General features: G+C 45.4%; 1 protein-coding gene across 1 annotated transcript in view; it reads left to right on the top strand.

Annotated features, from left to right (window-relative positions):
• zfhx3 (zinc finger homeobox 3) overlaps nt 1-16488 on the top strand; it is a 208056-nt gene that overhangs the window by 106545 nt on the left and 85023 nt on the right. The window contains 2 exon segments of the mRNA XM_034570513.1: nt 11604-14120; nt 14281-14860. Coding sequence (XP_034426404.1) covers nt 11640-14120; nt 14281-14860 — 3061 coding nt within the window. The 5' untranslated portion in view covers nt 11604-11639.

Here is a 16488-nt window from a genome sequence, read left to right as displayed (position 1 = left end):
TGAATCTACATGCCACTATGGAAAGGTTTATTATCTCATAGATTTAGTTTTTTTGTGGTCACTCCTGCCATCTGCCTCTGAAGTAAATTCTAATAGTGTTCTTTCCAGTGTGTGTATGCATGTGGCAGCACAGAGGAAATGTAGACAATGTTATCCATTTCTAAAGTAAGCCCTCAACTATCACAACCATCAGATGTCATCTTTTTTTTTCTACATTTAAAATCAGGTCATCTGTTACGTTCTGTCCTGAATTCACATTCATTAGTTGCTGCATTCCGTATGCCCTTGACACATGCTCCCTCTGACAGCCTGAATCAATGAACGTTATGTGTCATAGAGGTAATGCTTTGGTCCTCATCACATGCTTGCTTTTTCCCTGTGAGAGGCCTCTGTCACTGGTTTGAGCCCCTGATCCTGAAGCTAATTATCTAGCAATGTAAATTACAGTCGGGTTGAGCTAAACCTCGGCTGCTTGCACTGTCCGCTTGTCTCCTTTTCCTTCTTGTAATCAACGCTCCCCTTCACCTCAGCTCTCCACTGCGACTTCAAGCTAAGACGAGCAAGGTTTCATGCCATCTGTGAAAGATAATTCTTTATCCTCACCCCTTCGCTCCCTTTCTACCCTCTTTTTCCCTCTCGTGCTGTGTCTTCCCTCCCTTCTGTCTTGTGTATCTGTCGGAGGACTCATTCCCATCCATTCCATGTGAGGCTATATTTAATATTCAAGTATAAAGTGGTCAGATAGACTGGTGGAGCGGTGGAAATCCGGAGCTTTAACTAGTTTAATATGCTGACACGTGCATGCATCAAAGATTTGTGCCTGTCCTCTCAGGAATGTGTTGGTTCTCTTGCAGTGTTTGACCTTCAGACCCCAGGCTCCCATGACAGAGATTCCACTCACACATCCACACACACACACACACACACACATATAACATACAGTATGCTCTCCCAACACGCACACCCAGCTACTTTTATCTCCTTTGTCAGAAATAGAACCTACACCACTTAAAAACAGCAGTAATATCAGCAAGCCCCTGCAGCTCATGGATAAGAAAGCCTGCAGATAAATGGAAGCAAGCTACAACCATTAAAATCTCCACTGTTTTAAGGCTGATGATCCCTGTTAAAGGGAATCTTACGATGAATCGGTGTAGAGTGGGTGCTCCAGCGTTCCTCTACCTAGCCTCAGTGGTGCTACGCTGTGCTCAGCAGGCTACCCAGCTGGGGCCCAGATGTGGCAGCCATGTCATGCGGAGCTGGGAGGCAGAAGATAAGAGGCCGATCGTAGGCGTACTCCTTGGTCTCGGGTCTGTTCCACAGCGGTTCAACTAGATGTTGCGGTCGCTGCGATCTGAACTTTGACAGCCCATGTCATGCTTAATGCCTCACTTCCCAAATACAGCTCAGTAGGGCTGATTTATATCTACCAGGTGCTACAGTGTGCAAGCAGCTCTTGGATGAGAGGAGGCATGTGGCCATTTCATTAAGGCAGATGAACAAGGGCTGCAGTGTGTGTGTGTGTGTGTGACGATGAGGGGCAGGAGGCTGGTCTTTCTCAAATATAACTCCACAGCACTGGAGCTGTCACAACACTCAGGCCAGGCCAGGAGAGGAGAGGAAGAGGAGGAACTTATTAACACGCTCCACATATCTTAAAATATCACACCAGTTTTTGCTTCTCCCTCGCTCCCATTTGTCTGTTTCCTCAGTTTTTTTCCTCTTATCCATAGCGATGGGATTTTTGAAAGCGCTTCCAACCCGAGGGCCTCTGCCTCCCCAGATCAAAGTGCCTGGACACTTGTAGACACCACCGTGCAAAGTTTTGGTGCAAGAACCGAGCTGCCAACGGCTTTAATGGCCATATGCTGTATCTGCTAGTTTTCCTTCAGGTGCTGTGCAGTAAAGATGCTTCTCACAGACGGCCATGCCTCCAACTTCCAGCTGTACAGCTCGGTAGGAGTCGGCCTTGTCTCCACTAACTACCAGTTGTTTGAGCAGATATATCCCCTTTGTTTTCAAAAAAGCTCTACGTCCACACAACCTTTGTTTTACAAAATATTTCCGTCCAGACAAGAACACGAAAACACTCCAACAAGCATGCTGGGCAAGTAGGTCTACAGAAGAAGAACCACAGAAGAACGCTGTGTAATATTGGGCAAGGCAGATGCGTGCCAATACCGGTAATCTGGTGTAGTAATGCAGAATTCAGCTGCAAACTTAACCTAGCAGTGCTAACTGAATGCAGATAAACTGGTTACAGGTTTATAGTTTGTTGTTGTCTTTGTTTCTGGCACATGCATGTACATACACCAAACTGGAATTTTTGGAATCCTCACTTTGGAATGCGTTTGTAAGGCGGCAGCTTTCCCTCATGTTAGACAGGGTTCTCTGCAGCTCAGAATAAAACTCACATTTAGTGCATACAAACACAATTACCACTGCAGGAGGATCTGTTGTCTTTCAGTCACATTTTACCTCTTTATTTCCTGCCAAGCTGCAGCGTTGTCTTCACACAGGGGTCTCTGAACACTGTGGTCGGCTCTGTCAGTGCTCAGTGTAGCTACAGAAATGCTATTTGATGTTCCTTCGCGCACTTCAGAGTCAAGTGCTGAAGTGTCTTTCAGCATTGCCCTCCAGGCCACCTTGTTATACACTTAACAAGTTGTTTTCTTTTTGTTTTTCCTTCCCGTTTCGTCTGTTGACAGTCCCTCATCACTGCTCCACCCAGAAGGAATGCACATCACCTTCCAACGTTTGCCTCGGAATCTGTCCTTGTAAACTGTAGGGCAAGCTCCGCTCCCCTTTTAAGATGACAGTTGCATCGGGATCTGATTTATGAGTGTTCTGTTTATAAACTGCTAGTGTAAAGATTAGGCATCCAATTGGCATGTAAACGACTGCCTGGTGGGTTTGTCCTCCTGAAGACACATTAATGTTTCTTTTTTTTGTCACAATGAAATACTCTTAAGATGTCGCAGCAGCATGCAGTGGAATCTCAAATACATTTTGGCGAGTGCGTTTTCCCTCCTCGGAGATGAGAGTTATCCGTTTGTGATAAATGTAATTCCACATGTCAAATTCCATTCTGTTTATTTCCAACAAATAATCCTGGTTAGCCGCAAAGCACAGTGTAGAAGTGGCACACGCTGTGACTAAGCGTGAGCGCTAACTGGAGATGTCACAAGCATAGCCATGAATCAGAAGTCAGTGATGTCGATTAAGTTTGGGAGTATTTTAATATTCATAGCAGGCTCGCTATCCCACTTCTTTGTCATTCTAACATATGAAACAGTTTTTGTTTTTTAGAGTTTGGAAATATTTTTTCTCTCTCTTTGCTTTGTTGTATTCCCTGTGTGTGTGTGTGTGTTTTGTTTTTTCTGACATCCAGTGTCTCAACATCTCCTGCTCACTTCCTCTTTTAAAACACAGGGCACATTATTTTAATTTTATTAACTCCCATAATTCAGCAGGGGAAGGGGGCAATAGAAAACACTTTTCCCCTGAGGTTCATTGTTTAAAACGGGTGCAGTTCTTTCCCAGGATAAGAGCTTCAGCTAAGCAGAGAGGAATTTGGGCCAGGCCTCATAAAAAAGAGAGTATTTGTGTACCAGAAAGATTTTCGCTTTTCCTTTCTAAATCTTTGTCATTAATGACTTTAGCAAATGTGAAGTGGGGAGTGAATGGTTTGGCTGTGCGAGGTCTTCAAAGGAACCCTCTAATTATTTATCCAGGATATCCTACTCTAGAATTAGAGGCCAGGTCACTGTTGGCTTTCATGCCTTTTTTTCTGCAAAGAAATAATTTCCAGAGAATGGTTTCACTGGGACACCCTCTAATCCGTGTGTGTGTGTGTGTGTCGGTGTGCATGTGTGCGTGTGTGTTCCCACGCGTGGTGAGGTATATACACACACACAAGCCTCCTGTGTATGGGACTGAATCATATTCCTCAGTAAGAGGTGCGTAAAAGAGATAGCAAGTTTCCATTTTCCACACATAACGCTGCATGACTTTCCACATCTCTGCTCTCACCCTGGACAGCTTTCATCCACATTACTCAGGTTTCCTGCTCGTTTGGCCTTCGCATGCCTTCTAAAGGGATCCTATCACTTGCTCAGGTTTAGACCCTTCACCAACACTGGGCCTAACCCTCAGGCTTGCAGCACTGCCTCGCCGTTTCACTGGTGATTCTCCGTGTGACTCCAGTCATCCCCTCATACCACTGCACCTCAAATTATACTTCAGTTCTAATTTATCTTTGTCTCTCTCTGTTGGTAGTTTCTCTCATTCATTTGAGAGTTTTGCTGAAGGGCCATTTCCCTTTAAGAATCCTCTGCAGTGGATATCTGTTTAATTCCAGGTGCCACTGGACCCTGTGTTTTACCAAGTGCAAGACTGGGTCATTACTAAAGTATTAGTTTTCCAGATTACAGAGAAAGGCCCAGGATTATAGACATGTTATATCTGTCTGTCAGGGCATGAGCCCCACGTGGAGCCTGGGTCCTCTGCTCCACTGTTTGCTGTCAGTCCTGCTGGAGACCCCTTACACAACATCCCAGAGCTACAGTTGTTCTGAGGAGGGAGACACTTCCCCTTTCTCCGGTCTCTCTGTCAGCAGGAGCTGGGTATGTTGTTCAGTGTCAGCACAGATGAGTGTGTTGTGTGTATATATATGTGTGCGTTTGTATGCAGTTAGCGTTGGAGTGGGGGGGGGGGGGGGTCAAATCCCATGGTGGATGGACTGCTGATGGTCTCTCCAAAACATTTACATAAAGCCCACAATTGTGATAATAAACCTTTTTATCATTGGGCTCTCAATCAATAATGTGGCTTCTTAAGGTTTAATATTTCAATGGTATTGATCATTTTAACAACTGTGTTTGTGGTTGGCTTGCCTTAACTGCAGCGCTGCGGGAACGTGTGTGTGTGTGTGTGTGTGTGTGTGTGTGTGTGTGTGTGTGTGTGTGTGTGTGTGTGTGTGTGTGTGTGTGTGTGTGTGTGTGTGTGTGTGTGTGTGTGTGTGTGTGTGTGTGTGTATATGTGTGGCACCATGTGATCTATCCTTTTAGGCAATAGTTTTCTAGACGGCCACAATTGAGTTTCCCACCACCCAAAAGTAGTGTGATCCCATATTTGCCTTTCTTCTCAGTCTTGTATTCTTCTGTACACACTCTCCTGTCCTTTACAGCAACAACTTTCTGGAATAAGTTGCAGTCATCGCTTCTCTTAATCTACCACCCTCATCCTGTTACTATAGAAGAGAAATGAAATGGAGCGAGAGCAAACAGAAGCTCTGAAAGCACTGTAGTTAGCAGATTTTGCTTCCATCCTCTCTTGAGAGAATGTCTGCTTCCCGCAGATATAAATAGGGGCAGATTTGATAATTAGTAGAAATGAAGGTCCTGGGGCTCAAAGACTTTGATCAGCACATTTCCCCCCTTGTCCCTGACCTTTCATTGGACACGTGTCTTTAGCGCTCTCACTGTCTCCCCAGCTCCATATCTCAATCTCTCTCGATCTCTCTGTCTTCCCTCTTCTGTTTCCTGCCAATCTGCAGACGGAACAGAAACACACAGTTAAACATACCATGCCTCTGCAAAGGTCTTTCTGGGATTTGTAAATGTTTTTGCATTTAGAAAAACTTCCCAAGGATCAAGATCAGTGTGTTGTTTTCTGGTTGATTAGTACCAGACAGACCCGTGTACAAAGTATCAAGTGTCCTCCCAGCCTTTCTGCATTCCACACTATGGGAAAGTCGGCGCTGCATGCGAAAGGATGTGATGTTCCATGTCAGACTGTTGCAAATCATTCAGCATCCATGTCTGCTCATCTAAAATCAAGCAGAAATGGGGGGATGTGTATCTTACTAATCTGATAAGTATTTGAAAGACACATCTCCCCTCCATCTCTTGCTCTTTCTCCCCCCTCTCTCACTCTGTCTCTGTCTGTCTAGCAATTTCACTGAAGCCCTGCTGAGTGTATACCGTGTGTGAGCGGGCTCTGTGCACTGGGTTGCCTGGGGGCAAACGTTTGTTTGTGCCCGATAGCCCTGCTCTGATTATACATCAATACCTTAATTCCAAGGATAATTTATGCTCTTATAAATTACAAAGCTTTCTTAACAAACCACACGGGACAGAACGGGGAAATAATTCAGTGCGGTCTTTCAGTGTGTTTGGTAAATGGAGAATGATAGCTCATGGCTGAAGTTTTGTTAGAGGGTTAGATTTTGTAATTGAAATCACGCTTTACAATTTTCACTGTGACTTTAAGGCAAATGTGTTTCCTCTCTTTTATTGTCTCTAACACCATGCATATTTAAATAGAATATTTTTTTGTCTGCTCCCACTTTATCTTGCACTGAGTTTTGAAAGAATAGATACGAGCCTCCTCACATTTGCACTCGTAGTGTTCCACACTGAAGCCCCCCACCCATGCTGCTTGCTAATTGGCAGGAGACTGGGAGCTTCCTGCTGTGTGTTCGCTGCTTCCCTCTGCTTTGCCACCCCACCAGGTCTTTCACCAACACTCTGCAGAGCCCAGTAATTAACCCATAGCTAATTAACTACTTCTAATTACACCAGCATGCTGTTTCTATCACACCCTCCAAAACTGAGGAAACACTCCTGTGCCATGTGTAAATCCCTTCTGGATGGCTCTGGATGTTCTAGCTGAGCTCCGCTCGGATCATTTAATCAGACTGCCCTGTGTATAAGTAACACGCAGTTCTGCTGCACTGTGATTCCACTGCTGCTTTGTCTTAAATCACTTTCCCTCCGTTCTGCAACATAGAATGGATTAGCAGAATTTGATGGTGTTGCGTGAAGAGTAAAATCATTTTCAAGGTTCTATTTCGAGTTTATTAACAAAGGAGGCAATTGATACTACAAACAAATCAATTTTGCCTTTTCTGGCCAGCATTTCTTGTTCCAAATTGTTACTAAAATTGAGTGCTGTGAAACTAAAACAATCAGCACACTGCCTCCAGGGTATTTGAGTTCACTCATATTTTAATAAACCAGGATTATTTCAGCTGTGATATACAATGTTTTCTCCAAATCTAGTTTGATGCATGTAGTGCATGTACAAAACACCATCAGAAATAATCTTTAAACTGTCTTTGCTCTACAGCACCTAAAACATGTGGGTTTACAGCGGCCGAAGCGACAAAAGCTGCATGACTCAGTTCTGCTATCTCGGAGAAATGCACCCAGACATGCCAGCGACTGACCCTCTCTACTCACACACACTCATGTAAACACACACAGCACTGCTCCTCCCTTCCTCAGACTCAACACAGCCATGGCTATTTCTGTTCCACAGACTGATAGCTCCAACTGAAGATCATTGATTTTACGGGAAGCCCTGTTTACAGGCTGAGTGCCATCGACCTGAGGTGACTTTTTGCCTCCTGCAGTCAGAGCAATACTGAAGCATCCTTATGTCTGCATTAGCAGAATAGTGGACACAATGTTTACAGCGCACAATAAACAACAATGTCGAAGATGGTTAATCACCTGATGTACAGTGTTAGGGATCAGAGAGAACCAGAACTCTATGTTCCTGATATAATCGTACTCTTTGGACAGTGAAACTTGATATGCATCTTTTTTACTGACAACTCAAATTATTGTCACTGTTTATTATTTCATGTATAAAGTATTTATGGAAAGTTAATGACAGCAAGCGTAGATAATTTATACTTGCCTGCATCTCTTTATAGAAAAAAGAAAATCTTAGTGACACCAGTCTGCTGCTGTGGTTTGGGACCCCCTCATTGTAAAAGCACTGTGTAAAAAACTGAATTTGCTAAGCCAAGTCAGGCATTAAGTCGCAGAGGGCAATGCATGCAAGGCCTTTATTGGTGATTAATTGGAACAAACCTACGAGATAAACCTGGGCCTCACTCTGCCTGAGGACTACAATGGTTCCCCCATCAATGAGCATGTCCCCAGTGCAACATCAAAGGCCTTCCCCTGCTTTATCAATAAGAACCCTTCCTTCCCACATCTTCCTGTAACTTGCTTAGCGTTCACACCATTGATTTTCCAATAAGCGCCCCTTACCCTGCGGTGGCTGGCCAGGCTCAGTGATGGCTCAGAGACCAGACACAGACAGGCAACATCACAGAGGAACAATTGAAAACCAGATCTGGTTTATTGTGAGGGGTCCTCTAGGCGTATTAAGAAGCAGTGTCTTTCCTATTTAAAAAGGTGTACCCTCCCTGCTGACATGCATGCGGATAAGAGTAAGGGTCGGTTCTGCATGATGCCCATAACCAAGCGGTATTCACAGTTAGGGCTGAGTCGGAGATAAATCCCTCAGGAAACCCATGGAGAGAAGGGTCCTCTGGAGGCAAGGCCAGGCCTTCAGGCAGGTGATCAGGCATGCTTATAATCAGATGGTTCCTTAGCCTTTAATTCCTCCCTCAGTTGGCTGGTAAATCCCACCTAATAAAAGGACCCATAACTTAAAACTTATCTCATTTTCCATCCCTACCAAATGACATCCAGACCCACTCTCTGACAGTGTTCATTAGAACTGAGGCCTTTTCACAAGGCTCAACCTTATCTGCGTTGTTAGGGTGGTGGTGGTGGTGGGGGGGTGGAGTGTGAGTTTTTTACTTTTTGTCAGTGGAGAGAGAAAGAAGGAGCAGGGAGACACTGGCATGAAGCCCTTTGAAGGCAGGTGGCAGCAGGAGTGTGAGTCGGGATCTGTGCATCGGCATGCTCTCCCTCAGATCAGCTCAGGAATCCAGCCTTTTCTTCTCTCTGATTATCTCTTATTGTCAACTAAAGCCTGTTTTGGCTGCATACAGCCTGCTTATTGTCAACTCAGTGAGCCCACATTTAGAGTTGTGATACGGCACAAGGGCAGAGGCCATGGCAGGATAATTTGTTTTGTGCACTTAGCATCAGTGCCAGTATGCAGGAGAAAATGAACTTTTCTTTCACATGTTACAGTATATTAGCTCCCATAATACCACTCAGCAGTAGTTACCTTTACTGGGCTGGTCCATCATTTTGATTTGTGGTTATCAACACAGTCAGCACACTGAGACACCGGCCTCCTCCACTTCCCCTCTCCTTCGACCGCGTCTCTTTGTCTGTCTCCTGGACTTGTTTAGTGCCTCCCAGAGATTAAAGCTTTTCCTGCTTTAAACAGGTGTCACTGAGCCAGGCAGACCTCCTAGAGACAAACAGCGTTATATCAGTGGGCCCATCTGCGACTTGCCGACTCCAGACAATCCCATTGCTCATCAGTAACCACCGCAGGTTATTGAATTACACCATCTTGATTTTAAAGGGCAATCCTGTTTTCTGTAAGCAGTGTACACATCAAGCTGGCTCAGAGCTCTAGCGCTGACCAAGAGTCATTGTGCTATCCTGTCTGCTGCTAATTGCTTCAGGTACCTTACAGCAGTAATGGGAAAGGATGGGTAGATACCCCCAGTACAGTAGCCTACACTGTATCCACTCTGTTCAGACTCATCGAGGGAAAGATGAGAGAACTTTAGAGGTCAACTAGTACTTTAGATTTACTAGCAATCTTAACTACTAGTTGCACATGTGGGCCCAGGCCTGGTGCAGACAGGCAGTGGAATCTGGAGGAGGAACTAATGTAAGTGTGAAAAAATCCGTGTTCAGACAGGAAACCTGGACACTTTTTTATAACAGGGCGTCCTTTCAGACAAAACCCATTATCTGCTTTTTTTTTTCCATTTCACTTTGTTCCGTTTATTCATGTACTTTTAGTCTGAAAAGTCAGTGTCTGTTTGACATGTGGCACATTTTTTCTCTTGCATTAGTCTCGCTGCCCTCAGTCCATTTGTGTGAAATGGCTGTTGAGCTCATAGCCTCTTATTAATGGAACAGATAATAAATACAGACCAGTAGGGCTAGTATCCCCTCACTCAATATGGCAGCCATCTCTAAATCATGTCTGGCAGTATAAAGCAATCTTGTTAATAAGCCAGCCAGTCTAATATCTTTCATTTTGTATGCAAAGCAACACAAGGGTCACTGGGGTTCGCTTCTGTGGTGTGTAAACAAAACATCAGATTGACCATACTAACAGAAAATGTCTCGTCCCCAGTATTTGTGACACACTTTGCAGTCATAATTTAAATTTTCTCAAATAAACAAGGTGCTCTATCTTTATAGTGCTTTTGGTTTTTCATTCTGACGTCCAAATACACAAAAGCACATCTTTAAAATAGAGTGTATATTTTTTTTAGTTCAAGTGTATATAGGTTGGAGAGGTCTAAGGTATGTTGCGTGGGAGGTGAGCTTCATCAGACATTCATGAAGAGGCAGACAGACATTATCAATCTCTCCTCTCCCTCGGTGGTTATTATGTTAGGGCGTGGGGGAAGACTCCATTCTGATCACAGCTGAAATTTGCATCCCTAAGTAAATAAGTAAATAAATCAAGTGCAAGCAGTGAATGCGCTAATCAACCGGGACATGGCAGTGAGCTTGGTGCCGGGAAACTTTGCTCATGTAATATTCAGTGATGGTGGGTTAAAGGGCAGCCCAGAGTTATTGGTTTCAGCCCGATTGCCCCCTTTAATCAATGTTGGCTGCATCCCTTTAATAAAATTATTAGCTCAGCAGTATCTTGCGCTATCATTTTATCTCTTCTGCACTCTAAATTGCAGCCTGTGTTGGGCCTCTCAGATGCTCGGGGCATGGCTAGCTCCCGAAAGCTCAGCTCCCATTTATTATTTCAGAGGCGGAGGATGGCTGGAGTGTTTGAAACCAGTCTGAGCGTAGAGGTTATTGGATGCAAGATCTAAACACAGCTGCAGTGAAGTCCCAACCCAGCTTATATATTTTGAGCTCATAGAAAATACTGCCTTTTATTGCTGTTATTAGATTTCATACACAGCGCTTTCAATAATGCGCATGAATCATATTCCTCTTATATGTACACAGCTTGAAGATGGTAATAATACTGTTAAGAATAGCTTTCCCCCTTTTTCTTCCAGTTATGTAAATGTTCAATGTGCTGATGGGTGGCTTCTCAGTGTCTAATTATCTCACAAGGAATCTATTTGATCCATTAAGTTAGCCTGTTTCTCCTTTTTTCTGACTGCAAGTTAATTAAAAACGGATGTAGGATTTGCAGAATATAAGATTAGGGGTGTTGTTTGGAAGGTGAAGATAAAAGATGGTACCTTTCTGATATGGCAGGAAGATGAATCATGGATGGCTTATTAGTGCTTGTCTCAGGTATTGTGTTTAAGTATCTGATCTAGTGTAATGAGCATGGTGTCATTTTTCCAATTATATCTCAGACTTTTGCTTCTTACCCAATACACCATACATTTGATTTTCTTCTTTTAAGCTTCCTGTACAGACCGTCCTTTTTTCATATTTCCTGTATCTGATCTTTTCTTAATAGGCATATTAACACTTGAAAACACATGTCATTGGGGATGAAAAGTCCACTTTGGTGACCTCAGACCCTGTGTGTTTCCAACATTAGCTGGGTTAATGATGAGTTGTGTGTCCTAGTGTACAGCATATGCGTATAAGGTTACATCAAACATCCCAAATACTACAACAACCTCTTATGTATCTCAATTTGTGTCTTTGCAGGCCTGGATGCGATGAACGCCTCATGTAGGCATCAGCATGGACAGCTGTGAGTCTCCCGTGGTTTCTGGGACAGACGATGGGCTCAGCTCCTCCCAGCAGCAGCAACCACCACAGCCCTGGAACGATCACTCTAGCTCACAGGTCCCTTGCACCAACCAGGCTCCTTCCCTGGATCCTCTGTCTCTCTCTGCTCCCTACCCTTCTCAACCCCAAAACCCCAGTGCAACTCATGACGGGATAAGAGAAGTACAGTCCCAGCATCAGCAGCTAAAACAGACATCACCCCAGACCCGCAGTGATAGCTCTGCTACGGGCCAGCTGCATCCCAGAGGAGAGGGTCTTGAGGAAGAAGAGCAAGAGGGAGTCAGTTGTGGAGAAGAGGAAGAATCTGACGACTTAGATGAAATGGAGATTGACAGCTGTTTCCCAAGTATTCAGCCCTTTCCCGGGGTGCCAATGGCTTCAGGGGGAGGAGGCATGCCCACTCTCTTGAGACATCAGCCCACACGACAGCAGGGAGCACCTGAGAGTGGGAGTGAGGAAGGAGAGGAGGAAGATGAAGAGGAGAGCAGTGATGTGGAGAACCTGGCGGGAGAAATAGTCTACCAGCCAGATGGCTCAGCCTACATCGTAGAGAGCCTCAGTCAGTTGATCCAAAGTGGTGGGGGCATGGTACCCGGCCTGCTTCCCACAAACTCTATTACCAGTGGGGGAAAACCGGGCGAACCTGCTGGGACTTCATCGTCGGTCTACCCTCAGATCATCAACACGTTCCACATAGCCTCGTCCTTCGGGAAGTGGTTTGGCACTTCAGACCAAGGTTTCCCCAATACCTCAACTATGGCAGGTCTCAGTCCTGTCCTGCACAGTTTCCGTGTCTTCGATGTGCGGCACAAAAGCAACAAGGATTACCTGAACAGCGATGGGTCTGCCAAGAAGTCCTCTGTATCCAAAGATGTTCCCAACAACGTGGATTTCTCCAAATTTGATGGGTTAGCCCTATATGGCAAGGGTAAGCCCATTCTTATGTGTTTTCTCTGCAAGCTGTCCTTTGGCTATTCGCGTTCCTTTGCCACTCATGCCGTCCATGATCACCGCATGACACTGTGTGAGGACGAGCGGCGGCTGCTGGGGGACAAGCAAGTATCTGCCATCATCCAGGGCATTGGGAAGGACAAAGAGCCCCTCATTAGTTTTCTGGAACCAAAAAATAAGAGCACTCCTCTGCCATCTACCCCGCTCCCCATTAACTCTAGCCAGAGCTTCTATGGCACATTTAGTGGTGTCCATCTGGAGCCTGGTTGCAGCAGTGGGGGCAGCGAGAACCTCATGAACAAAGACTCTGACTCTGGCCTCCAGCAACAGCAGCAACAACAAACCCAACTGAGCTCAGTCCTTTCTCTTGGAGGGCTGAGCATTCCCAAAGCATCCACTCTTACCTCATCCCCAGGCTCTGCCAAAGACTCCAGTGCCCTGCCCAAACAGGGAGGGAGAACTGAGGAGGCTGTTGGGAAAGAGTTGGCATGCATGGGAGAGGATGGGGACACTGAGCGACATGAAAGCAAGGCACACCTATCCAGCCAGATGGGGGGGTCAGAAGAAGAAGAGGAACTGTTGTTCGGGGAGGAGGAAGATGAGGCGGAGGCAGAAAGCACTGCAGTGGCCTGTGGTGGTAACAGTAGCAGTGGCGGGGGTGAAGCGGGGGAACCAGCTGTCTCAAACCAAAGCATTTCCAAATCTCCTTTATTAATGCCTAGTAGCGCTCTCCAGCCTTCTGCCTGCACCTCTGCAGTCAGTTCCACACTCAACAGCAAAGCCCCTGCTTCCACTTGCTCCTCTGTCAAGGAAGAGGGTTCAGCTGCAGATGGTGGGGGGAGGACCTCCAAGCTCCCTCTGAGCTTTAACTGCCAGGGGCTCACTGTTCCCATGGCAATGGCGGCAGCTGCCGTCAGAAGGAGCGAGGATGACACTGCTGGCACTTCCTCCTCACCTCTGTCCTCCAATGCTGCTGCTGATGAAAGTGCCAATCGAGATAGTGCCACAGCTCCAGAACCAAATGATTTCCCAGCAGAAGGAGAGGAGGAAAATGGAGCCCTTCTGCACCATCACCACATGCACCACCTTCATCATCACCTACACCCTTCATCTCATGTCCACTCACACCCCCTCCCAGGGGGCTCCTGTGACATAACAGGAATGGGCGAGTGTTCACAGAACCATGGGCTTGGTGGCACCATAGGAAGTGGGGTAGAATGCCCTAAATGTGATACTGTTCTGGGTTCCTCACGTTCCTTGGGTGGTCACATGACCATGATGCATTCACGCAACTCGTGCAAGACACTGAAGTGTCCCAAATGCAACTGGCATTACAAGTACCAGCAGACGTTGGAGGCCCACATGAAAGAGAAGCACCCAGACTCTGGAGGCACTTGTTCTTACTGCACTAGTGGCCAGAGCCACCCTCGTCTTGCTCGTGGAGAAAGCTATACCTGTGGATACAAGCCCTTCCGGTGTGAGGTGTGTAGCCAAAAACATTTTTATTTAAGTACTACAATTTAAGTTTTTTGGGTTATTGATTTTGAAATAATTTAGACGTATTTTAATGTAAAGTGATACTTGAATGTAATGTCTGAATAATTTTATTGCATTTCAAGAAAATTTGTTTTATCTTTTCTAGGTTTGTAACTACTCGACCACCACAAAGGGCAACTTAAGCATCCACATGCAGTCGGACAAGCACCTGAACAACATGCAGACACTGCAGAATGGAGGAACTATTGGCTCTGCGCAGGAGCAGGTGTTTGGACATACCCCGGGAGGAGTGGTAGCTGTCCCCTCAGTGACCCAGGCCAGTAGCCATCACCCACCCCACCACCATCCTACACAGTCCTCCACTCATATGGCCGGACCGTGTGGGGCACCCTCTCCAACCAAGCCGAAGAGCAAACCTACTTGGCGGTGTGAGGTGTGTGACTATGAGACCAATGTGGCACGGAACCTGCGCATCCACATGACCAGTGAGAAGCACATGCACAACATGATGCTACTTCAGCAGAATGTGACTCAGATGCAGCACAGCCGACTTGGCTTGGGAGCCATGCCCTCACCCTCTGAGGCTGAGCTCTACCAGTATTACCTGACTCAGAACATGAGCCTTCCACCAGGCCTCAAGATAGACCCAGCTGGAGCAGAGGCCCAGTTCCTGATGGGGAGCTTCCACCTGGATCCCAACATGGCTGCCCTGGCCCCTGCACTTGGTGAGCCCCATCTTTCCTCTCTTGCGTTCAGAAATGCCCCAATTTGCTTTCAAAATCACAAAATACAGTTCATAGCATGAAGAAGCCCAAATGAATTTATTTTTTGTGTGTGACAAAGTATTCATTTACTTTCAAATTAATTTTTAAGCTCACCTAGCTCCTAAAATGTGACTTTGCTAGCCTTACACCATCCCCTCCCCAAGCATAATGTGTTTGGTATGCCAGGTAAAGTTACAACCCCACGGTTAGTACTCCTTGTCTAAAACTGTCACCAGTTCAAAGACAAGAAAATTATTGATTGCTGTGACTAATTCTTTTTCCCCTCTCCTGCCATCTGGTTCATTTTCCTCCGAGGTGAGATGTAATAAGCATGTTACAAGGGAGGCAATGATTACACAGTCTGGACCCATAAACTACAGTGGTGTCATCCTCTGTCACACTTAAAGGAACTCTTAAAGTCATCATACACAAACACTCTGACACCGATATTAACTCGACAGTATGGTACACATGGCTCAGTAAATCTCCTGAGGGAATCTGCCATTGCAAGGAGATCTCAGGTTAAGGAGTAATAGGTTTTCTTTCATGCCTCCACAGTGGATTTTTTACTTTTGAGTGTATTGCCAAAGAGATAGATAACAAACGTTGACCTCACACAATTTCAGCCTCCTTATAATCCTTGTTCCCGAGACTCAGCTACTGCTGTTAAGGAAAGATATGAGATGGAGTGCCAGAGAGGAGGAGGATTTGACTTTTAGCCATTTTTGCTGGAACTTGTTGTCAGTTGTACTCAGTGAAATGGCAAAAAGACAAGTCTGATAGCCATGGCAAGATATCTTTGTATAAATATGGACATAGGTTAACATACCTACATGTAGTTTCAATATAAAATAAAACCTAAAAAAAACCCATGAGGAAACAGATGTAAAGCTGCAAATCATTGTCTTGGTCTAATGGTCTATCGCTAGAATTTAGTGAGGAACAAGATCCAGGTCTGTGGTAAATCACTGAATCTGCGTAGTAATGGAGCATGAGAGCCAGGTAGAAATGAGAGATGGTAAGGTGCAGGAAAGGACAGGACTGTGCTAGAAACTGTGTGTGTGTGTGTGGGTGCATCTGTGTGTTTGTAAGAGAGAGAGTGTAAGGAGCTATGACTGGAGAGCTTGGCCTGTGAGTGATTTCAGAGGGCTTCTCAAAGGTCTCCCTCTCCTGGCTATAAAAACTCAGGTAATGGAGAAAAGTCCATGAGCAGGCTGCATACTGCAGCAATAAATAAAAAGGAGCTGCTGGAATTAATTTAGTGTAAAGCCAGGCAGGGTCACGCCTGCATGCTCAGTCTGGGCAGTGAAAGATTAAAGATCAGCAAGCAAAGGCAAAAACTCTGGCTGCTCTTACCTCATTTCAGCGTTCATTTTTTAAGTCAACGTCCCCAGACTGTATAGACATCAGTTCTGTGGTTGGTGTCACAGGATATGTGCTTGCTGTGTTTTTTCCTCCTTCCCCAGCATTTAGACTCCATACCAAGCAGAATTAATCTGTTAGGTGTCCATATTGATTTAGAGGCAATCGGGAGAGAAAGACACAGAAGAATCCAAGTGAAGTAGAGAAGTGGAATTTTTCAAATTATT

Source organism: Hippoglossus hippoglossus, chromosome 3 (genome assembly GCF_009819705.1).
Source record: "Hippoglossus hippoglossus isolate fHipHip1 chromosome 3, fHipHip1.pri, whole genome shotgun sequence".
Classification (NCBI taxonomy): Eukaryota; Metazoa; Chordata; class Actinopteri; order Pleuronectiformes; family Pleuronectidae; genus Hippoglossus; species Hippoglossus hippoglossus.
This window is presented reverse-complemented; position numbering and strand designations above follow the sequence as displayed.